Source organism: Chlamydotis macqueenii, chromosome 18 (genome assembly GCF_036417535.1).
Source record: "Chlamydotis macqueenii isolate bChlMac1 chromosome 18, bChlMac1.mat, whole genome shotgun sequence".
Lineage (NCBI taxonomy): Eukaryota > Metazoa > Chordata > Aves > Otidiformes > Otididae > Chlamydotis > Chlamydotis macqueenii.
This window is the reverse complement of record NC_141573.1, coordinates 7469248-7493148: the sequence shown is the minus strand read 5'-3', so window position 1 is coordinate 7493148 and position 23901 is coordinate 7469248. Positions and strand designations below refer to the sequence as shown.

Below are 23901 nucleotides of genomic sequence, written 5' to 3'. Positions count from 1 at the left end.
CAGCAATAACCAATAGCATGTTAAGCCCACTGTAAATTTTCTAGCAGTCTTGAAAGGTTTGGAATCATTAGCTCCTTAAGCATATGTGCAGTAAGTGTGAAAAAGAAGAGTTCATCTGCCACATCGGTGGAAACGTGGGCAGGAGAAACAGCAGTCACCGTTGCTTTTTCCATGTGTTTTATTTCTGCTATATTTCAAGCTTCACCTGGATTATGGTAGCAAGATATAGGTAATTTTGACATGTCATTTATCAATGTAACTTTTAAATTATCCTCTGCATCTGAATTATTTCACAGAAATATGCAAAAAAAAAATCACGACATATTGCGGTCAGAGTTTATAATAGGTGATATTTTACTATGGGGATAAAATTTAGTATAATAGTTATAGAAGACTCAGAAACCATGGAGAGAGGTTCTGATGGATAAATACAAATTCAATAGTTTAAAAAGCAGCTTTTTTTTTTGCAGAACTGCCTCTGCACCTGGAGAGAGTTATCTTTTTTTGTGTGTAGAAAGTCCAAGAAAGTGTCTCTACCGGGTGATTTTTTTTTTTTTTGCGTTCTGAGCACGAGCTCAGAATTTGGCCTCGCGGGCACCGCAAGCAGAAGGAGGATCTGAACGACACGGGGCTGTCAGGTCCCGCGACTGCTGAGCCTGACGGCACCCACTGCCAGAAACGCAGAAACTCAGAGCGGAGCGGCGTTTGCGAGCACCAGTGGCACCTCTGCGCGGAACGTACGTTTGTAAATCCCTGGGTGAGTTTCGTTCACTGCTGCTGCAAGACCAGAACATGCAGCGGCAGGCAGAAAGCTGTAAAATCATACCAGAAGGTGGAAAATTCAGTTCATTATCCATGTTTGATGTTAATTGTGTATCCTGATTTCTTTAATGCTTCCTCATATTCTTTTTTTTTTTGCAATACATGGAACTTTACACTTAGAAACCTTTCCCATATGCCACGACTTATATTTTTAAAAGAAGAATCAAATTCAGAAGAAATTTTCCTTAGCATAATAGCCAATAGGAAAGGATAGATGCATGTGTAAGCCTCACAATTATTCCTCAGTTCTATTGACAATGGCAACATGATAAATTACCCATTAAATAACTGTTTTATCCACCAGAAATTAGTATTTTTTTTTTCCTCTGGCTAACAGTTTGTATGCACCAGTGAGTCATGGTGTTTAGATTGCTCCACTTTCTAAAGCAAAGCAGCATCATATTCACAGCAGAACTTGTATTTAGAATTTAATTTTGTGCTCCTTGAAAATGTTTGAGTTAAAGCCTCCAGATGAGATCCCAGAGGTAATTGTTTTTCTTTAACAAAACAGTTTAACTGCTTTTTAAAACTACTGAGAAGATTTACAGACTAAACAAATGTGATTGTGTACAGTTTATGTGCTTTTTGGCTAATCCCTTCACAAATAATGCTGTAGCTAAAAAAGAGAATCTGCAATAAACATTGTCTAAGATCTTTGGGTATTTTGAAAAGAAGTTTTGCTTCTAAAGCGTGCCGTGAAGCCGAGCGCGTGCACGTTCCTCTCAAAGGAATGGAGTTTGCGTTTTCTAGCAGGGATGAGTAAGCCATCATCTAGATCAGATTTCTTTGCACGAGCCAGTAAATAATTTTTTTGCTTAAAATGATTCTGTGTTTCTTAAAATAACATCTAGTCGCTGCAGTCTCTCCAAGTAAGGATATGTCTAACTGAGGAATATGTGCTTCAACGCCATGTCAGCAGCCCCCGTAGGGCAGCGGCTCAGTGTGGGCTCCCTCTGCCTGCCTGGACATTTTTCCCCTCCAGCTGTAGTGGAAATTTTTCATTAGAGCCCCACTAACTGTGTCAAGGCACTGATGCATAAATACACCAGAGCCATCTCTGGAAACTTTCAAGGCCAGGTTGGCCGGGGCTCTGAGCAACCTGATCTGGTTGGAGATGTCCCTGCTCCTGGCAGGGGGGTTGGACTGGGTGGGCTTTAATGCTCCCTTCCCACCCAAACCGTTCTGTGATTCTATACGAACAGGTTAAAAACAAGGATCACCTTAAATTGTGGGAAAAGTGCAATAATGCTGTGGTGACTTTGTGCCAATAATGCTTCGTGATGACTTAATTAAAAGAGACTCTTTGGGGAGGGGGGTGCACCCAGGGGCAGGTGCCGAGGCCTCTGAGCATCCCTTCCCCAGCCAGCTCTTCTAACCACTAAGCCACAGATTCAGATTCTCTTTCATCCTCCTCCCTCTCAGCTCATTTTGCATCGTTAACACAGCTTTGGGCAGGAGGAAATGGTGCTGCGTAAGCGTTATTGGGCATTTCCCTGGAACAGATTAACCATCTTCGAGCTGCAGCTTGTGTTATCCCAGTTTCCCAGAGGGTTTGCACTCTAATCAAGGGTCTAGTGTGCAAAAGTGGGCTTTTTTACTGGCGCATGTTCACTGAATTAACAGTGGGTTTCTCTGTTTCACTTCTGATGCAGTAAGAGCTTTTTTGAATTTATATTTCAACCCATGGAAGAGACATAAGCCCCAAACTGAGGTCCTCAAAAGAGCATCTCAGATGTTGTCTTTGATGCTTGTATGTGACTATGGAGGCCCGAAGTATGTAGCTATGGTTTTGGCCTAAAAAATGTCTTTGAGTTTTTCTCTAGGCTTGCATGGAAATACCTCTGTTACAACCGCTGAACAGCACACAACTCAGGTGAGCCATGGCCCTGACAAGGGTTTTGTACAAGACCTGTCTTCAATGTGCTTGCTCAAGGGCTTTAATCTGGTAGGCGCACCCAGAACGTGTCCTCCAAGCTGGAACCAGACCCAAAGCAGCTCCTGCTCATCCTTCACGTGCTTCTCCTCACAGCAAGTGTTTTAACTCTGCTCGAGTTTTAAATAGACCACTTGAATCCTGCTTTGAGAGCACAGTCTGTGATGAACTGTCACCCATTACCACAGGACACGCTGCTTCTGAAGATGTCAGACTCCTCTTTTAGTCTGTGGGACTACCGTATCTTGAACATGTAAGTGTGTGAATTTTTTATCTCATCGCTGTAATACTGTACTTAAAGACATTATAGGTTGGAGCATAATATTAAATAATAATAATACTGCATATCTGTGCTATCTATAGGTGAGCAACATATATATGTGAATCTATGACCCCTAAAAATAATACTTGCAAAACAGTACTTACATGAAATGAGCTCATTGTCAGCTGAATGAAAAGTCGTATATGTCTCGAAAGTCCTTCCACCTGTTCATCAGTGATGAAGGTAAATACAAATTCATGGATCCCCAAGAGGGGAATCAGCACAAGTGTAGATCTTGCCAATCTGAAAAAGAAAATATTTGATTATAGTTTTTTTTTTCAACATCCTTCATGTAAAAATAAAAAATTCAGCTACAAAGAAATTATTCCAGAAATATTCCAACTCTGGAATGGTATTAGTAATTTTGTGATTTTGAGGACAAATTCCCAGACACAAATTTTGGAGTACACCATCAGAAAAGTCTGTACAGGAGGGAAACTTGGCTTTGGGTTTAAGGTGAAAAGTTAGAGACAAGAAATTGAACAGGAAGGCCACTATCATCAAACTTATGCTGCTAGGTAACAGAAAAATATTTACATAGCTGGACCTAAGCAATCTGTTAACAGGGTTCTTAGATCTTCCTATCACTGCTGAAAACTCTGTAACTGCACAGAAAGTTTCTGCCGTACTGATGGCAGTTGTCTACTTTTTTAAAAAATGCCACTAGATTAGTTTTTATGGAAGAGAATCTTCTTTAGCAGGTCCAGGAACACGTTTACATGGATGGAAGATGAGATCTCAAAAGAGAGTTCTGAGGAAGACTTGCCATGTGAGGAATAGCTTGAATCTCTGAAAGTTTAGCAAAATCATAAGCAGTAGAAAAGAGAATATACCACAAAGTGTGAGGCAATGTTAAATACAGTCTGTGACTGTCATCTCAACAATCTTCCTGGAGCAATCTGGAGAATAGAGCTGAGATCTTTTGGACCTTGAATGTTGAAGGAAAATGGAAATGTGGTTTTTGTTAGGGTTTTAATATTGGAATTTAACAGGAAGTTAGTAGTGGAATTTCCATCCCCCTGCCCAGTTCTGTTAGACAATAAAATACTTCATCTTAGTAAGGCAGGACTGTAGTAGCAGACAAGGATTCACAATGATTAAAGATGCTAAGAAATGAAAAGAACTGGGATGTGGAAAGCAGTTAACAAATCCTCAGGTTTCCATTGATTTAAATGTAGTTTTCACCGCACCCTTCGCTCCTTGCGGAGCAGCCTGCCGTCGAAGTTCCCACAAAGGGGGAAGATGTTTGTGCAAAGGCCAACTTAAGGGCTTTATGTGAGATGTGATGTACCGTTCAGACTCTGACCAAGAAAGCCCACACCAGACCTGCAAGCGTGCAGGCTACGGGCAATGTTCTCTTTTGGGTTTACAAGACGACCAAGGACATTGAGTCAACAGTGCCTGCATCTGTGAAAAGAAGGTAAGATCAGAAATGCTAATGTCACTTCGAAATTTCCCACAAATCTTCTACACCTCTTTTTCTTTTGAGGAGCTTTTGTCACGCTCAAGGAAAAAATATGTCACAGCTGTAGAGGCCAGAGGTGTACGACAAGGATACCTAAGAGCAGAGACCTTACTGCATTGCAAACTCCTTGAGAAAATGCCCAGAACACTCCGCGCACAGGTGCTGGTCTGCCTTTACCTCTCAGATAAGAGAATGTTTGTGCAGCCTGTTTCCCCAGATGGCTTTCCTATCTTGTATTCTGAATATCGGTTATACCTGGTGGTGGTAGGTCCATGTATAATCTGCAAGGGTAAACTGGCAGCTTGCAGATGTTGTGAGAAAAGAAGGGCTAGGAGTTCATTATTTTTTTACATACCTGTATTTGTAGTCGTGAAAACTCATTTGCTGCGCTTTTAGTTTGGAAATCAGCATCCTGAGAATTTTTAAGAAGATGCCAAAGTTAACCTTGAAAGAAAATAATATGGGTTACTTACAATAGATGCTACGAGACTGCTACTAAAGCAATGTAGAATTGATATTAAACACTTGTAAAAGCTGTCACCGGATAAGCGGAATGCAGTTGTGGCTAGGTCGGAACAGAAGCAGGTTATCACCCCAGAGAGCACAGAGCAGCAGTGACAGACTCTGCCAGCATCAGCTCTCTCCAAATGAGGCAATTAACAGGGTTTAAATACCTTTAGGTCATACAACTCTTCAAACCATGACAGGTAAGCAGGATGTGGTAAAGAACAGCAGTGACTGCAATTCTTCAGATAAAGAGGCTCTAGACAGCCAGGGAAATGCCCAGGGCTTCCTCTTTTATGAATAATTCACCCCTTTGTTAATTAAATTGTGCTGACTTGGCCAGACCAATCTGCAAGTATTTCTTTTCTAATGATGCCTGCAAATGCCTATGACATTAACTATTTCATTTCCACAAACCAGAAGCCCTATGCAAAAAAACTTATTAAAGTTGAGAAACTTAGCATTGCCTTCTTCAGCCTGATTTCCCGATATGTTATGATACATGATCTTCCAGTACAAAATTACATTTCAATTTGAACACAGAGCCCTGCTTCTTCATTTTTTGTACAGATAATTATTCAGGACTACTTTCCTTGTCTTCTTCTGATGTGTAGGTATTACTCCTGGAACCCTAGTTCTTGTTCTGTGTAAAGAATCGAACACTTTTCATGCTGTTCTCCCCAAACGTGCACAGATGTATCTTTAAAACATCACAGGGTGATAAGTGGATATTATTCCCTTCCAGGAAAAAAAAAAAAAAAGAAAAAAAAAAAGAAAAAAAAAAAGACAAATAAAGCATAACTAGGAGGAGGTCCTAAGTGTAAGATCTCACCAGTTAGAGGTGCTTTGGTTTGATTTTGCAGAGCAATTAACATCAACATTATGTCACTGAGAGTATTGTAGTCGTTGCTTTAACTGCAACTGGAAGTGCTGAACCCTTACCCCATCAGCTGTCTGGACATTCAGAAACAAAAACCAGAAGTTAGTAGCCAGTTGTGCTATTTTGCCTAGCATTGTGTATGAACTTGGGGACAGAGAGAGTTGGAATGCAATTTTCTGAAGCAGCGTTGAACCACGTTAAGCTCAGGATCATCCCTTTTCCTCAAGAAGCACTCTTGTGATTCACACATCTGTTGCTGAAGTGCATGTCTTGCAGACCGTGCTCTCCTTTTATTCTGCAGCAGTAGCTCATCTTGTGGGCATCTCTTTGGACAAGTTACAGGAGATATAGATGTGCACGTCTACAAGAGGCAGGGTGAGCTATCTTTAAATGGATGAGTCTACTTATGGTCTTTCCTAACTTTTAGAATTTGACTTCTTTTTCTATAATTTTTTGTTTTCACAAATGCAAAGAATTTATCATAGTCAATGCTGCAAGGTTCTTGAAAAGTAGAGCTAGCAAGAATTTTCCATCTCAACTTACTTTTGTCTGGAAAATTGGGTTTATTCTAAAAATGATTTTCCGTTATGAACTTCTGCTTCTCACAGAAAACACTTAAACTTCATTGAAAATGATTGCCATAACATTGAAATATTTTTATGCTCAATATCTCACAGAAAATACAGAATTTTCACTAGAATATGGAAGGAAAATCACAATCACAGAATGTTTAAGGTTGGCAAGGAGCTCTGGAGGTCACCTCATCCAACCCTCCTGCTCAGGCAGGGCTACCTACAGCAGGTTTCCCAGGACTATGTCCAGATGGCTTTTGCAACCTGTGCCAGTGCTTCTTTCAGTTTGTACCCATTGCCTCTGGTCCCATCACTGGCCAGCACTGAAAAGAGCCTGGCTCCATCCTCTTTGCACCTTCCCTTCAGATATTTATATACACTGATGAGATCCCCCTGAGCCTTCTCTTCTCTGGGCTGTCTCAACCTTTCCTTATGGGGGAGATGCTCCGCTCCCTTTGTCTGGGTAACCAAATATCTTATTCCTCTAATCCTTTTGTGCCTCGCTGATTGTGAGAATATAAAGCATTCTGGACATGCACCATAGTCCCACCTATCAAAATTCTGTGTTCATAATCATGTCCTCATTAGTTGTTTTGATCATGCTATTTCCATCTCTTCATTATCACATTTCAGGTGTACACTTTTTTTGCATTTAAGGAAAAAAATAACAAGTCAGTCTTGTCGTGCTTCATATTTTTTTTCATTAGGTGAATGCTTCCTCCTCATGACCATCAGTACTTCTGTTAATTCCTCTCTGCATCCTTGTTATCATAAGATCTTCCTCTGTAGATGATTTGGAGTTTTCTAGCAGTGCTCACCACGTGGTAGCACTCTCCTAAGTAACCTCCTCACTGAGAAAATGAGGGTAAAAATATGGCAAGTAAATATGAGAAGCAAAAGGCTCCATCTTTGATACAGAAGGAGCTGTGCAGAATTCACTGAGCAGATAAACAGCGGTGTTTTGAGAGGCTGACACCGAAATCTTTGTTCTTTGTAGATAGACAAAGGAAGCTATGCCCATCCACCCGCAGTAAGAAACGTCATTTACAGATTTTTGTCTCATATTTTCCAATCCAATAATTGGATTACACTTGGAGAAAGGGTCACGAAAGACATTCACACTTTTGCACAATATTAGGAACAGATAAAAAATTCTTACTGCAATGGAAAACAACATTGGTCCTCGGATGATCCACCAGATTCCCATGTGTTCATTTGTTCCCCAGCACCTGAAGAATAATTTAAAGTATAATTACATTACTTTCATAGAAAAAAAAATTTAGAAAGCTTACATAACCTTTGTATATATTTCAAAAGGAAGGTGACAAAGTTCAACTTTTTTTGGGTGGCACTCAGGACAAATGGAATAAAACTAGGAAGAGTCTTACCAACAACTGTGATTGTATTTATTCTGAAGGTCTTTCCAACAGAGAGAGGTTTCCCTAGGCTGCAAACTTCAGAACTATCTAGCAAACTCGGTCTTTAGATCCACAGAACAACTGTACATGGCACCAAACCTTCATAATGGAATTCATCCTACTCAAATTTATCTGTCTGAAACTGGAAACTGGTCACGAATTGTGACCATAGTTCTTGACCTGCCAAAAAATGTGTATACTGTTTCCTTGAAGCTTTTATCCTTTTATCCTTCTCTAACCTTCTAATTTGTCCTATGCACATGTTCATTCTTGCTAATTAGCCTGAAACTCTAGGATCCTGACATGTCATTTATGGTCTATATAACATCTAACTCTGAGACAGTAATTGTAATTTGGTTCCTGGTGTTGTTGCTTAATAGCTATATTGGTGTTCTAAACAAAACTCTCTAGGAACCATGAATAAAAAAGGGGAACAAAAGAAATCACACATAAACCCTAAAGTCTATTTGATGCTGTTAAAAGCATCATATAAGACTGGAAAACCGATGCTTACTAGTGCAAGTTACTCTAATTCATTCACTGAATACCGAACATACTGATTTAATGTAAGCTTTTAGTGAATATCAGTTTTTGTCATTATCCTCCATTACAAATATTTTTTTTTTCAAAATGTCAGTGAATACTAGCTAACTCAAAGTGTAGATTGTCTGCAAGGAGAGCACTGGTCTCCTTTTCTTATTAAGATGCTCTCCATGAAGATGTTTGTGCTGACAGTTTGCTGCCTGTAAGTGGATGAACGTTGGACACAATCGCTTTCATTTCAGGAACAGTGAATGTTCATTCTACTTCTTGATTTATGCATAAGTAAATCTGGGAATTCCTAGAAGTAGTTTAATGTAAAAGTACTAAAATGAACCTAGAAAATGTAACAAGTATTAACAGGTGCTGTGTAATCTTAACATAATCTAGTAGTCAATACTTGTGTCAGCATCAAGGGCTTCCACAAAAATTAAGCAAACAAAGCCAGTGTTCTAAGGCACATTTTATTTAGTAACCTACCCTGTGTTCTCCAGTTTTGATCTGCTTATTCCCCAAGGGCCCACGAACAGGATAGGAACAACTGGGGAAAAAAAAAAAAAAAAAAAAGGAAAAAAAAGTCATTTTCAGCCAAGATTGCAGAATGGTTCATACAAAACACGTATGTTACAATAGTGTGTGGTGCAAAGGCATATGGTTTTCAGTCTTCTATTTAGAATTGTACAAAAATCAACCTGATTCTGCCTTCCCCCATTTGTATTTCAAATGTAGAATGAAATTTCATTGTATAGTTGAATCTTGCATTTTCAGACTGATGTATACACATATATGCAAACATACACTGCTGATCTCTCCAAATCTAAATTCCTGACACTAAGAATTCAAAATAGTTGGGACTTGAGGCCTCACAGACTACCTAAGGCACCAGTTATTAACATTTTCATTTGTTAAACCTTAAAGAGTTTTCAGTGGATGTATGGAACTCTGTCCAGTTAATTAAAACAACTAACAAAGGCTTGTTTTCCTGGACCCCTAAAGATAATCTGTGCTCCCCATTCCTCTATTGTTGCCCCCTCTCCTGGAGATCATAGACTGAAAAAAAACCTCCTGAAATAAAGGATTGCTGCACTCTTCCAGTGGTCTAGGAACATGCAGGCACAAGCTTCAATCACAAGCAGAAGGCACATGAGCTACAAAAGGCAGGTGTTGGACTGGATTCCCAGCCCAGTATTACACAAAATTGTTCAAATGCTTCTGGCTAACTGTGATGGTTAAGCCCAAGTTACCACACAGTTTCTCGCTCACCCTCCCTTCTCCCCAGTGGGATTGGGCAGAGAATTGGGAAGGAAGAAAAACTTGTGGGTTGAGGTGAAGACAGTTTACTAAAATAGCGAAGGAAAACTACAATAAGAACAGAATATAAGAATATTAATATGTACACAATGAACAATGTATGTTTTCTCACCACCCAGAGTCCCAACGACCGATACAGCCCATCCTGAGCAGCGATCACAGGAACAAAACCGAACGGCAAGCAAAGGAGCAAAAGGGAGCCAGCAAGGTAGGGGGAACATGCCAGTGAATGAGAGAGAGGGATGGATGCCAGGAAGGCAGATACCCACCCTGGCCAGCCCCCCCACTTCTATACTGAGCATGATGTTTATGGCATGGAACACTCTTTGGCCAGTTCGGGTCAATTATTCTGTCTTTCTCCCAGCTTCCTGCATCAGCACATTAACGAGACTTGGAAAGCAGGACGGTGTCCTTGGTCATATCACCAGGGTGTTTTATCAACATTGTTCACACACAAAATCCAAAACACACCAGGCTACTGAGAGGAAAATTAACTCCATCTCTGCTGAAACCAGGACACTAACTTTACCTTGTCTTATTCAATGAAAAATGCCTGAAATACAAGACCTGAATCGTGCAGTGCTTCAGATCGTCCTCTAACTTAAAGTACACTTCAGAACTTGAAGGTGAGCTAGGAAGATGAGCACATAAGACTGTTTATGCTCAGACATCTCTGCTACGTAGATGCTCTATTACAAAGGAGGAAAATTGCTGATAGTACCGTAACATTCAGTGACAAGAGAAAATACAGCAAATACAGTCAAATTTCTGTGTATTCTGACCACCAGGCTACTGTTTTCTCAGGAAATGGTTCACCCATTTCCAGTATCTGCTGGTCAAGCTGAACTGCCATGGATGTATCATTGCTGGTGTGCCTTTACTCACCATCACTGACTTCAAAACAAACAAAACCAGTTCAGATCTTCTCTTTCTTCATTATAAAGTATCCACCACTAACTCAAAAAAAGTACCACAGAATTGAGAACTTGGAAATGGTTGTGTGCTTACCCCATCCTATCACAATGTACGTCTGCAGCAGCCTTCTTTCAGAGAGCACAACGGTTATCAACAACGTGTGCAGATAAATTCCTTCCACTAGTAGCCAGAAGTAATTTGCCCCAACGAAGTAATGCATGAAAAACTGGGCAGTCCTGCAAATGATTACAATCTGTAGAAATGAGAGATCGGAAATCATCGTTAATACACAGAAGCTCTGACAAACCCCAGCTTTACCTGTTACTTCAGCAATAGTTTTAAAACCAGCACGTGGTTGTGGTGTGACCGTGGTTTGATCACTGACCTCACGGGACTCTCCTCACTGCCTGGGAGAGCAACAATTGAAAGACAATTAAACTGTCAGAGGGTTTGGCTGGAGGTGACGAGTAGGGGAAGACAGTGACGGTGTGGGCTGGGGCGTGCTCTTAGTCACGGGCTGCGTATCAGGACTTTGACCGATGAGCTGTTACAATAATAGTCACCAGTAACATCTTGCAGGTAATTTTGCTTGTTGACGCAGGCAACGAACTATATTCGTACAACATTAGACAGGTATAATTAATCCACAGCGGTCACAAATTAGGGATGATGTTATTCCATTATCTGAACAAGTGTACCAGAATTAGCACATTTTCCTAGTGCAGAAAAGCCTTTAAACTGTTGTTTTCCTCAGTGTCCTTTCGCAGCAAATACGTTGTTTGATAACATCTTAAAAGCAAGATTTGTGTGCATTGCATTGTGTTATGCATACCAAAGGTGAAGAAATATAGTGTTATGTAAGTGACAAATAAATGTGTAGATTTCTTCCTAAAAACCACAGGTGCAAGGTTGTTTTTTTTTTTTATTGTATGTTTCTAAATATAACTATTAATTTATAGTTTCTGTACAAGGCTTCATATAAAATCCATCTATTACAATTTATCAAATCAGGATTTTCTTCTTGATTACCCCAAGCTTCATCAGTAAAATTTCTGCATTCAAAGCTCAACTAAAACACCTTAAAACTTGCTGCCATATGGCAAAACTTCCAAAATTGTAACAGTTATGGCCACTAGCGGCACACATTTATTATTAGCAATGAACTAAGGAGTTACCTCAGGACTGAGGTATAATATCCATCCAGTTTCATCATTTGGTCTTTTGGAGTAGATATTGTAGTATACAGTGTCTTTGATAAGAACTGCTGTCGCACGCAAGATAAAAGATGCAAATAAGTTCATATGGATGTAGTTTCTTGTGCAGTGAAGTTTTCTGCAAGAGAAAAAAAATAATGGAATATATTTAATTTGCAGAAATTAAAAAAAAAAAAACCTGTTGTGTTCATACTGTTGCCTTCAGTGACCCGTGTTTAGGATCGCTTTTATGATGCTTATTAGGAAAATACAAGTTATGTTCGTCAGAATCTAAGGAATAAATTAAATTGCATGAAAAGAAGAATGTGCGTACTGGTGTCTGTGCTTTTAAGATGCATGTAAACTTGTACTGACCTGAGCGAAGAAAGTATAAGGAGAGCTAATACCAGTGAGATGAGAGAAAAGTAATATCCTATAGTGTACAACAGCTGCAATGTGGTGAGTAATCTGTGTTCTTCTTCCTAGGAATAAAGAAGAAAAATGCGTTACACATGCAGGCAAGTGGGCAAAGCACCAACACAGCTCAGGAAATTTTTAGTCCAATTTCTTTGTGTGCAAGGTAACCAGGGGAGATTTCTGAAGCCTGCTCCCTGAGCTGGCTCGTGAAATCCTCGCCTGACAGCAGCACTTGCAGACAGCCTTCGTTTAAGGCTTAATTTAAAAATTCAAGGGCACTCATGGTCTCGTTTCCAGCTGGCTCCTGCACAGACACCAGTGGTACTCTGCTGTACAGCTAGCTAACCATTGCCACGGTTACACACACCAAACCGTCCCGGTAGTTCAACAAGCGCAGAGACCGGCTCACTCGCCCCGCGCACACGCGTGTGATTGCCGTGCGCGTGGCCTGGGGACGCAGATACGGATCAGTCCTGTCTGTACAAGCTTGAGTCAGCTCTGCCTACAGGCATTGAAATAGACCCACTTCTGCCGTGAGTTCAAAGGAAAAAAAAAAAATTATTAAATTGGAGCTGTCTAGAATGTCTTTGAATGCTGACTCAATTTTTTCCCCATTTTGTTTCATTTAACATTTTTTCTTGCTAAGTTTTTTCCATTTAGCTGCTTATGTCTACCTCTTATCTCTTCGTATTGCTTTGCTAGCTCAAGAAAAGCTTCTTTGCAGAGGGGACACACATTCAAGATGTGACTTTCATAATCAATATTTAGCCTGCAAAGATTTCCTTGGACCCCATGTCTTTTCCTCAGTGATTTTGCTGTTTTCCTTGCCTTATTGTTCAGAGCCAGGGCTTTTAGCACCATATTCCTGCCAGTAGCTGTCTCTAATTAATGTATGCTAACGAGCGCTATCCAGATAGCAGGGATGAGCTGTGCCTACTGGTAGAAACTCTTGGAGAGGGTGAAAGTGTGCAGGGAGAGCAGCGTGGGTGCAGGCGATTCCCATAGCACAAACATTACTCACCCCGTTCCCTGCAAACGTTCAAACAGGCAAGAACCTAATAAAAAGCATGAGTTATCATCTTGGCTGTGACAATTTTGCAACACTAAAGCAAATGAAGTCGAGCTGATTCCTCCAATGCGTGTGGATACTAGCTCTGGGTTGTTCCTAACATCTTGGGGCTTTCCACTAAATATATATAAAAAAAAACCAGGTACTTAGTGGGAAAAAGCAAAGCTGGTTAAAGCTTTCAGAGTTGGCTGCTGTCACACAAGATGAACTGATGTGTCTCCCACTCACAGGTGTGCGGTCCAGAACGGTCAACAAACCATGGAAAGCTCTCAGTACTTACCAATATTTATCTCACACATAAACAAACTGCAAGTTTGGAAGTTCATGCACTCACTAAAGAGTTTAGTAAAAGCTCAGTAGTGCCTGGGGATCCTGAACTAATAGTGTTTAATAAAGGAATCAAAAAAATAATGCTACTCAATAAAGTAATAGAGTAACAGCATTAATGAAGTACCAAAAAGTAAAAAATAATCAATAGTAGTAGTGCTTACCTAAGGGAGTTAATTTTGACATCAGCTAAGCTGATCTCTAGGGCAAAAGGAGTAACAAGAGGCTGAAGCCAGATAAGCAGCATGCTTTAGTGCTGCCTGAAAAACTCTGCTCTTCGCTGCAAGTCAGCGCTCATCTGTGCGAGCGGGCGACGGGGTCAGGTCCCTGTTCAACGGCTTGGACTGTGCTTGGCCTTAAACCCAGCCCGGCTGGTGGAGGCGAGCAAGGGTGCGATGCCCAGCTTCACAAATCAGAGCTGATCAGTCATTGCTCTCATTCTGCTCTTCAGTACAAAGAGCTGAGCGCTGTCTTGGTGAGAGCATCTTGTTTTCTCCATCCTCCCCTGCAGATGAAGCCCAGCGCAAGGGCTGCATCGGAGCGGGGAGGGTGGTGAATCCCAGTCTGTGATGCCCACATTGGAAAGGAGCAGTTAACTGCTCATTAAACGCCAGAAGGCTCGGGAAGCAGCAGAGAATGAGGCTGTCTGGCCTGAGCAGACTGCAGTGATTTGGGGCAGATGGTTGGATGCTTTGATTTTAACTTATTTCCTTGTCAGGTTGCAGTGTATTTCAATTTTATTACGAGACATTCAGCACATGTGAACACGGTACTCTGAACAGAAAATAATTTGTAGCATCTAAAGCAGGAATCCCCCTCCTTAATCTTTCCTCTTCTGCTTCTTCTAAATAAAATAACAGATTTCCATTTGGTAATCTAAATGAAATCTGAACATCTTTTGCAGGTATTCTGTGGAAATGTTCTCAGTTACTCAAGAAGGGATTAAGAAGATTAAAGTATTAAACCATAACATAAAACATACTCACATTTTTTTTGAAATGATTTTTCTCAGAACATTCTGAACTATCACGCCAAATGTCTGTGGAGTTTTCCCTCTTTTGCCAAGTCCCCCCATCCAAGCAGACTCTGTATACATTTCCTACACTTCCTGAAAGTAAACAGAGGTTTGGTCCGAAAGGTCAAAATGAAGATTTCATTTTTCATACACTTTTTACAGATTTCTGCCTTGCACCAAAGCAATAAACACCACAGCAATAAACACCACCCCATCTCCAGTTAATAAAAAGGAATAAAAACCACTTTTCTTTTGTGTTTGAAGAAGTATTCTTTATATTTACAGAGGACAAGGTAGGAATGTAATCTAGCAGATATAAATTCCCAGAATGTACCTGGTATTTACAAATAATACATAGTCACTCCATCCAAAAGAAAAGCCTACATCTCCGTTTATTCCTTTTTCCTCGATAAGCTCATCAGTTCCATCAAGTATGGGCAGCACATTGCCCAGGCTGTGCAGTCAAAATTGTAGGAGGAAGAGTATGGTTTGATTAGGGAACGATCTTTTTCTGAAACACCTGTGGCTGGTGTTTTATTTACCTTCTTTGGGGCCTGATCAGCAGGTGGTGTGAGCCAGTGAAGCTTTACTGGCTTTCACTGCATTATGCTAGTTTACACTAATTAAAAATTTGCCCATAATATCAGAAGAATGGTATGGGGACCCTGGTTGATGTTTGTTTGATGTTATCCTCAACAGCTGCCTTCCACTTATTTCTAATCAGACCTGAGCTTTTAAATTTATTTTTAAATTAGGAAGTGTTTAAAGGTTGCAGCAAGAACCAGAGTATCTCATTTCACTCCAGGTAGCCAGAGCTGAGAGGGCTGCTTTGGGAGCAGTTTGCTGGGATGGAGCAGGACATTAGACACTGAAAAAAATCTGAAGGCATCTAAGAAATGTAATCAGAAATCTCATTTCTAGACTACCCTAATTTTTCAATGCTCAGACTTGGCAATGACAACAAACCACAGTAAATTTACCTCAGCCTTCCAAGAATTTCTGGTCCAAATCCATCAGCCTCCCCACACAGACACAGCTATGCCTTGGAAAGGGGACCAGCAATGGAAATGGGACCACAATCAACTCTAACCCCAGTCCCAGAAAATCTCTGGGACAAACAGGCAGCTGGGCTGTCTCTAATTCTGCTCCTGAGGTGCCGTGGCATGGATGAGAACACCAGACAATGCTGTAACACAGCAGCCCCACTGTGAACACCACTAAAAGCTTCGTAATCATGTGCAATGTCTTACATCTTACTTTTAGACAGGAAAAAAAAAGAAAGTCTTCATTACATGGAGGGAAGGAAGATGCTTTTATGTTTGTAATAAAGAGCTGAAATTGTTCTAAATGGTTGGCAGAAGCAGTTGTTTGGGAGACTAGATAAAGGCTGGGTCTCTTTCTGTTTAGCAGCACAAAACCCAACAAATTATGACATTACAGAGCAAACCACATGTGGGGTGGGCTAAAGAAAGCTAGATGAGAGCCCATAGTAGTCTGCCATAAACTAGAAGACTCTGGTGCAATTGGCCTTTCCAAGTGGTACTGGAAATGCAGCCAGGAACGCGGCACATAGCTAAGAAAGGCTGTGCTGCAGGACTCCGAAACGCTAGGCTGGGGTGGTAGGAATGTCCTCTCATTTCTTCAGGAGAAAGGGAACGTTTGCTTTTAGACAGTTTTGATCCTGCAGGTGTTATTTTTCCCTTCCTGAGAGACTCCCTGCCTCGTTTGCCCACCAGACCACTCGCTGGCCACATGCTGTGTCCTTCTGGAGGGCTGGCTGCTTTGTCTGCTGCTTGGTTTGGCTCTTCCAGTTTTTGGTGGGAGTTTCACTTCTGGGGTCAGTGGGGACCCCAAAAACTGAGCCCCAATTCTGTTACTGCCAATAAAGGCCTGGCAGTACAGTTACAGGATCTTAGAAATATTGCTTTATAGCAGAAAATACAGAGCTGTAACACACACAGGCAGAGGAAAAGGGTAAATAATTAAACATGAGCAAAAATTTTGTGCCTCAATTAAAAAAAAAAGGCAAGACACTTCAACAAGAGACCAGCACCATCTGTCCTTTAGCTGGACTTCCAGCGCAAATTCCAAGAGAAGTTACCACTTCCACATTACCATTTTCCAACCACGGCAAATAGGAAGGACAAGGAACAGAGACATTTCCTGGGGGTGAGTAAGGCCAGCAAACAAATTGATCAAATGTCCCGTTACAGTGTGTTCCTGGGGAGAGAAGCAAACAGGAGTTTTACAAAAAGTTGCTCAGACAATGGATAATCATGAAAACCACTATATACTGTCCCAGGTAACCTGCAAGATGCTGCAGATATTTTTATATTATATTTTATATTTTGGTTAGGGTTGGAAGGGACCTTCAAAGGTCATCTAGTCCAACCCCCCTGCAAGGAGCAGGGACATCCCTGACTAGGTCAGGTTCCTCAGAGCCTCATCCAGCCTGGCCTTGAACGTTTCCAGAGATGGGGCCTCCACCACCTTTCTGGGCAACCTGTTCCAGTGTTCTATAACCCGCATCGTAAAAATTTTTTTCCTAATTTCTAATCTAAATCTACCCCCCTCTATTTTAAAACTATTACCTCTCGTCCTATGGCAACAGGCCCTACTAAACAGCCTTTCCCCATCTTTCTTGTAGGCCCCCTTGAGGTACTGGAAGACCGCTATCAGGTCTCCCCGGAGCCTTCTCTTCTGCAGGCTGAACAGCCCCAACTCTCTCAGCCTGTCCTCATAAGAGAGGTGCTCCAGCCCTTTTATCATCTTCGTGGCCCTCCTCTGGACCTTCTCCAACTGGTCCATGTCCTTCTTGTGCTGGGGGCTCCAGAACTGGACAGAGTACAAGATATAGCAGGTGAACTTTGTGCATTCACTCTGCAGTGCTCAGCACAGAAGTGGCTGCGACCCTTCCTCCCTGAATCCACAGAACAGCAGCAGGTTTTTTGTGGGATAAGGGTATTGATCAAAATCATGCTGAGGCCTCTGTTTTCCAAACGTTACAGATTCCAGCTGTGCTCTCACCCACTACTGACCCAGTGGTGAGCATGCTTTCCTGAAACACCACAGAACCATAGAGAATCCTAGGATGGAAGGGACCAGATGATCTTTCCATCTATTATGTCAAACCTAATAGACTTCACGACAAAGAAAACCACTAACTTCATGTTTGTATGCCTTGTTACAGCTGACCACCCTGCATTTAGAATTTACAAACAGACATGTGCTTCTACAAAACAAGTAAAAGAATATTTGCATGTTCCTCAACATTACTTAACATGTTGCTTTATTGTGTTGGTTTTTTCCTTACCAGTATCTATAGTTGTTTCTTGAAGCATTTTCAAGCATTCTTGTTTATATTTGTTCCATCCAGTAGTGGTTTTTTCCAGCAGAGATCCTTTAGCCTGTGAGTGAAAATAACAGACATCAGGAAAATCAGTGAGAACTTTGTGCTCTTCTAGTGGCAAATTTCTTTCCATTATAAGAATGGAAAGAAATTTAACTTAAGAGGAAAGGAGAGAAGAGGAAAAAGGAAAGGAGAATGGAGGAACAGTAGGTAAGCAGGGAGGTAAAGACAGACCCCTTCCTTCTTCAGTAAACTATTAGTGAAATTTCTTCAGCTACTGCCTTTGCCTGAGGAAGAAACATATGGCCGTGGTGCTATATTACAACAAAAATTCATTTGTAAAGTCCCTTTTAAAAAATCCACACAGTTATTTAATTGCAAGGACACCTGAGGGTGCACTAGAAACACTGGCATTTCATTCCTCCACTGTAGAAAAGGGATGCTCCATAAATTTTACAGATTTTATGTAAGCAGATGACCTTTAAAGGTCCCTTCCAGCTCAGATTACTCTACGCTTCTATGGCCCTGTGGCTCCACTAATAAAATTACTCTTTCTATAAAATCTGCTCTGCTGTTAAAAAAAAAAAAGAATCCTAGCTATAGATTTTGATAAAGATTTTAGATACTGATGTGTTTAGGATGTGGTGGACATCTGCAGCATACACCTTATCAACGTAAGGGTTGCAGCTGTCCTGAGGGGACTCACATCTTAACTTGCTCTCTGTAAATACCCATCTTCCTGACATCTTCGTCACACGACACTCTGACTGCAGGGGCCTTTAGGAGGGCCATAGCTGATAATTACTGTTTAGGAAAGGAATGGCTAAAAATAGAAGAGTTAAATGAAAAATTGCTTGGTGATATGTTAGATTTAGTTTGTTGAAGAATGCGTGTCCTAGTTTAGCCCTGCTCAGGGCCAAGATACCCAGTCTCTCACTACCCTCACCCTCCAGTGGGACAGGGAGCAGAATTGGTAAAGAAAAGAAGGCAAAACTCATGGGTTGAGATTAAAAAAACAACAACAACAACAAAAGAAAAACCAAAAACAAAACAGAAACAAAAACCCCAAACTAGAAACTACTGAAGCATGTAACTTGCAGTACGACAGCTCACAGGAGATCCTGATGCCCCGCTCCCTCCCCAGCAGCAGCAACCTCCCCTCAGCCCCCTCCTCCCTTTATATACTGACAATGGTGTCCCATGGGATGGGGTGGCCCTTGGGCCAATTCAGGTAAACGATCCCAGCTGGTGGCTGATCAGTGGCCTGTTCCAGCTGTGTCCCCAGCCTCAGGGGCCACCAGCTCCAGCTCCTCTCCCAGCTCAGGTGAGAATTAACTCCATCCTAGCCAGAACCTGGGCACCCAATTAGGAGCAAAGCAGTAGAGAAAGGATAGTGCTAGATGCTGCTCACAGTTCACTATAAGTGTGATCACTTAATCATTATTTATTCAGGGAAAAGAATAGCAGGCTAAGCGTTCTCTCTGTAATGTGCCAGCTGGTCTTCTGAAACCAAGGCTTCGAAAGGCCAGAGGCAGGCAAGCAGTCTAAGAACATTGCCACTATAAGTCACCAAAAATGAAAAATTAACTACTGGTTGAAAATGTTACCAACTGTAAAGACTAAATTTTGGAGGGCAGACTAAATATAAGTTTTCTAAAAAGCAATAATCCTTATACCAAAGGATACTTCTCAGCTTTCTAGGGAAAATCAATTTCTTTTTGTCCAGACCATATGCTTTAATAGAAACTGCCTTTCACACATCTGTGCTTGTCCTGAGCTTGTCTGAGCTTGGTGATGTGCCAAGGGCTGAGATAAATAGCAGGACAATAAAGATAAAGGACAATATCTGGCTGTGAACTTCACCAGTATCTTTTTCTTTGAACCTATGTTTGTCGGAACAACGAAGAAAATAATATTTATTTACTTTCAAAACAAGAACAGTGGAGAATATTAGCTACCTGTTATATGAGGCTACTCTCTCATGCATGTTTTTGCTGTGTAAAACGTTGTCTGCCCAATACTCTGCTTTTAGTCTCTCAGCTAATTTCCAGACACCCTACTTTAAATTCCAGGGAGTAGAAAGGCTATAATTATTCTTCCTCTGATGGACTTGCAAGATAAGGAGAGAATATTTACAGCAGCCATGAGAAAGGAATTCATGTTTCCAAAATAAAAAGCATCTTGACATGTAGGCCTCAAAATGCTGGGAGCCAGGCGAGAGTCTTCAGACACTCCTGGGTCAGTGAACCTCATTTGAAGAGGCAAAGACATGGAGATGACGCATTTGTAGAAAAGACTGCTTGATTCAAGGGATAACACTTCAGTTTCTAATAAACAAGTGCTTTAAACAGCCAAGAAAATACAAGGAATGCTTCACAGCGGCTACTTGGCTCCTTGTTTGGTTCCATTCCTGGAGAAGAGGTTAACATAGGAGGAGGAGGAGTCATGAAGAAGCTCACCCAACAAAAGTGAGGGCCAGCTCAGGCAAAAATGACAGTTTCACATCACTTCCTTATGTAATTGTCAGTTTTTGCAAAGCTGCAGGTGGAGTCAGATAGCCAATACCTGGTCACTATTGATGTAAATATCTGTGAGATGCTTGGGTGTCTACCATAAGACTTTCTGATGAAAAAAAACACATTTAGTCTATCTAAAATCAGAGCTGTACCTGTCAAAAAAAAAAAAATTGAGCTGTCAGCTGACCTCAAAAGTTAATTTGAAATATAGTTTGAAGACCATACAAAATAATTGAAATTATTAATCAAAAAATGTGCAGATGATTGGAAATTAACAGGGGAGCAGACAATGACCAGTTAATAAGGGACATTTAGATCACAAAGAAACAAACCCCTCTGCAGAGCATGACAGACCTAATGCAACATTTGACTCCTAGAAGCCACAGCTGGAGGAGATATGTCAGGACTTTTTGAGAATTTATATTCAGAGGTAGAAATAAAGTGACATGAGCCACCTGTAGACAATGTTGTAGTACAGGAGACTATTGACATTTCTGGAGTTGTGCGCACAAGGGAGGGGGTTGAAGAGGAGTACAAGACAGTTGGAATGAGTAGTGTTTGGCGCAACTCTGCCTGGATATTATGACTAGCTCTGATGGTCGTACCTCAAAACAGGTGGCGATAAGTTTGCAAGTTGTAAGGCAAGTGCTGAGTGGCCTTAATCATTAAACTAAAAGACTGAAAAATCCCCGTGTATTAATCTTCTTAAATAAATAATCAACAGATATTCAACAGCAAACCATCATGACCCGAATGGCAGCAACTTGTGAAGTGATCATCAGCTACTTGTACAGGGACTACCAAAAGTAGCTAAAAAAAGCAAGCCTGCTGTTCATACATGACTATTCATTCTGCACTGGTCTCCACTCTGTCTTGGGGAAATCTATAAGGACATATATATGTATACACACAAAGGCTGAAGGATGCTGGTAGTGTCTTGGAATGAGGAAAATCAGCTTTCTTTCCCTCCTTAGCTTGAAAGGGATAGATGCAGGTGCCCCTGATGGAAGACTTCAGTGTTTTCTGCAGTGGGACATCCCGTTAAGGCTTCAGTGACCAAGATGGAAGCTCAGAATGTCGACAACTTTTTGCCCTGCACTGGACATATCCTCACTTCAGGCTGTCTGAGATTTTGCTGGTAGCAAATGAACCTCCTCATCCTGCATGCCCGGCAACCCACTAGCACCAAAGCTCATCTGTACTAAAATTTCATCAAGCTTCCCTGGAAGGGTCCTTCAACTCCTTTGGTTTACTCCGAGCCCACAAACTGCACCAGGATGACACCACTGTTTAAAAATATGTTGGATGCATCAGATAACACCGCCTGAAGCACTCTCTTAGGAAGTGGTTTATAATAATAAACCTCCAAGGTTGCAAACAGACTGGTTTACATTTTTTTTTTTGTAAATGACCAAAATATAATCAAGATTTCACCCTTTTAACTCCTTATACTAAGCTAACAGTGAAATGAAATATTTCTGTTTATTCAGACTATGCTATTATGCACAGAAAAAAAAGCTTCAACTTAGGTATAAATTAGGAATAAGAACTTAAATATTTACTTATTCTTTCAGCCATGATCCTGGGTTATTCTGATTGATATTTTTTGTATTTATGTAAGTGTTTGCTAGAAAATATGGATATAATTCATATAATTCATGATTGTTGTTTCTTTAAATCTTTCTTATGAAATAAAATATGAAGACATATAGCACATGCTTCTTTGAACAAGATGCAGCAAACACTATTACAAAGTAATGAATTGTAGTTTTGTAAAGTTTTGATCTCACGAAAGTAAATGGGAGAGTTTCTGTTAGCGCTGATGGAACCCGTGCTTTGGTCGAGGTGTCCTACAGTTTTAAGATGTCTCACAAACATGAGAATTGTTTCAATTCTATATTCATTTATGTGAGAGAAGCTCTAGATTTGAATTATACAAAAGCATAAGGAATATTTTCTATTAAAAAAACGCAGAATATACATCTCCTGGTGACTTTTTCTTCATAAAAATGCTAGGAACACAATTACAGTCTCTACAAGATGCAAATATGCAAAACCATTTCCTTAGTAATCCAGCTAAATGGAGGACGAGTGGATAGAAATAGCTTATTACGTTCCGTTTAAAGTAAGCCTGTCAATTACGTTTATTCTCATGCACACTTATTTTACAGAAGAATACTCTAAATCTATATATGGATTTTATTCAGATGAATTGAAAATTACTACATCTTAGTAAATCTTTTAAAAAATTATCAAAATCGAGGTTGATATTAATAAGTAAATAATAATGATTTAAAACATATATGAAAATTCCCTTGAAGTGAACTGCACTGAGATATTTTGTCATTAAATACCTAAAACTATTCCAAACTATAAGACAATGTAGATAAAGTATGCTTTCAGATTTTTCTATAGATATAAAAAAAAAAAAGAAGTCAATAGTCTAGTAGATCTCTACAAGAAGTAAAAGTAGAAATCGCATACACATTTAGTAGCCTTCTGTAGGAACCTGAGGTACAGAATGGAACCGATAACAGTAGATTTCACAAATGTGAGATTCAATGCTCATCCCTTGTACAATCTAAAAGGCTAAAAGATAATGCTAGAAACAAAACAAAGTTGTTTTTAGAACAGGGGCAAAACAGCAGAAAATAAACTTGATTCACAATAGAATTGATATCTGGTAAGAAAATTTAAAAATAAACATAATTCAGTATTGATCAGCATTAGTATAAAAAGAGGTTGTATAAATGGATGTAAACACAATTTACTCACTGTATGAACAAGCATTAATAGAAGAAAATTGGAAAAAATGACCTAGTCAGAGTGAGTTCTAACACAAAACTCTACAGCTTCTCAGCCGACATTTCTCATTACTAATTTTTAATAAACATAAATTGTTATGTCAGCGCTCTGTTTGAAACAAACATGCTGTTTGTGAAGGTTATATATGTTATACGATAGGAATCCACTTTTACACTGTCCGTTATTAATTATTGAATTAGCTTACCTGTTTCACTAGAAACAATATCATGACAGAGCTGGCAGGTGCGGGAGATATTCTGGACCAGAGTCCCATGCTGGAACAGAGACCAAAAAGTGTCACCATGCCCATTCTAACAAATGTGTCCCCAATATGCTGCTATTTCACTCTGCTACAGATCAACTGTATCACCCTGTCCTGTGGACAAGAAGTAAAAATGTCCTCTTTTATGAATCTTCTTACAAATAAGCGAGGAAGTCTACTAAAGTCTCTGGGCTTGCCTGACTCCAACTACGTTTTGGTTTTTCTTATTAAAGGCAGAGAGAATTTACTCTAAACTTCACAGAAAG

The 23901-nt window shown here is 40.4% G+C and overlaps 1 protein-coding gene across 2 annotated transcripts in view; it reads right to left on the bottom strand.

Annotated features, from left to right (window-relative positions):
- The window catches only part of GLP2R (glucagon like peptide 2 receptor), a 28819-nt gene that overhangs the window by 2482 nt on the left and 2436 nt on the right, over positions 1-23901 (bottom strand). The window contains exons 2-12 of one of the 2 annotated variants that reach the window (XM_086762466.1): positions 23579-23648; positions 18017-18125; positions 16819-16923; positions 14675-14796; positions 12251-12357; positions 11858-12014; positions 10776-10935; positions 8937-8997; positions 7658-7727; positions 4898-4986; positions 3182-3320 (exon numbers count right to left, since the gene is read on the bottom strand). In XM_086762466.1, the coding sequence (XP_086618592.1) occupies positions 3182-3320; positions 4898-4986; positions 7658-7727; positions 8937-8997; positions 10776-10935; positions 11858-12014; positions 12251-12357; positions 14675-14796; positions 16819-16923; positions 18017-18125; positions 23579-23648 (1189 nt within the window). Of the gene's footprint in view, positions 1-3181; positions 3321-4897; positions 4987-7657; positions 7728-8936; positions 8998-10775; positions 10936-11857; positions 12015-12250; positions 12358-14674; positions 14797-16818; positions 16924-18016; positions 18126-23578; positions 23684-23901 lie in introns of those variants that run through there. The other variant, XM_010123866.2, reaches the window with a different exon arrangement.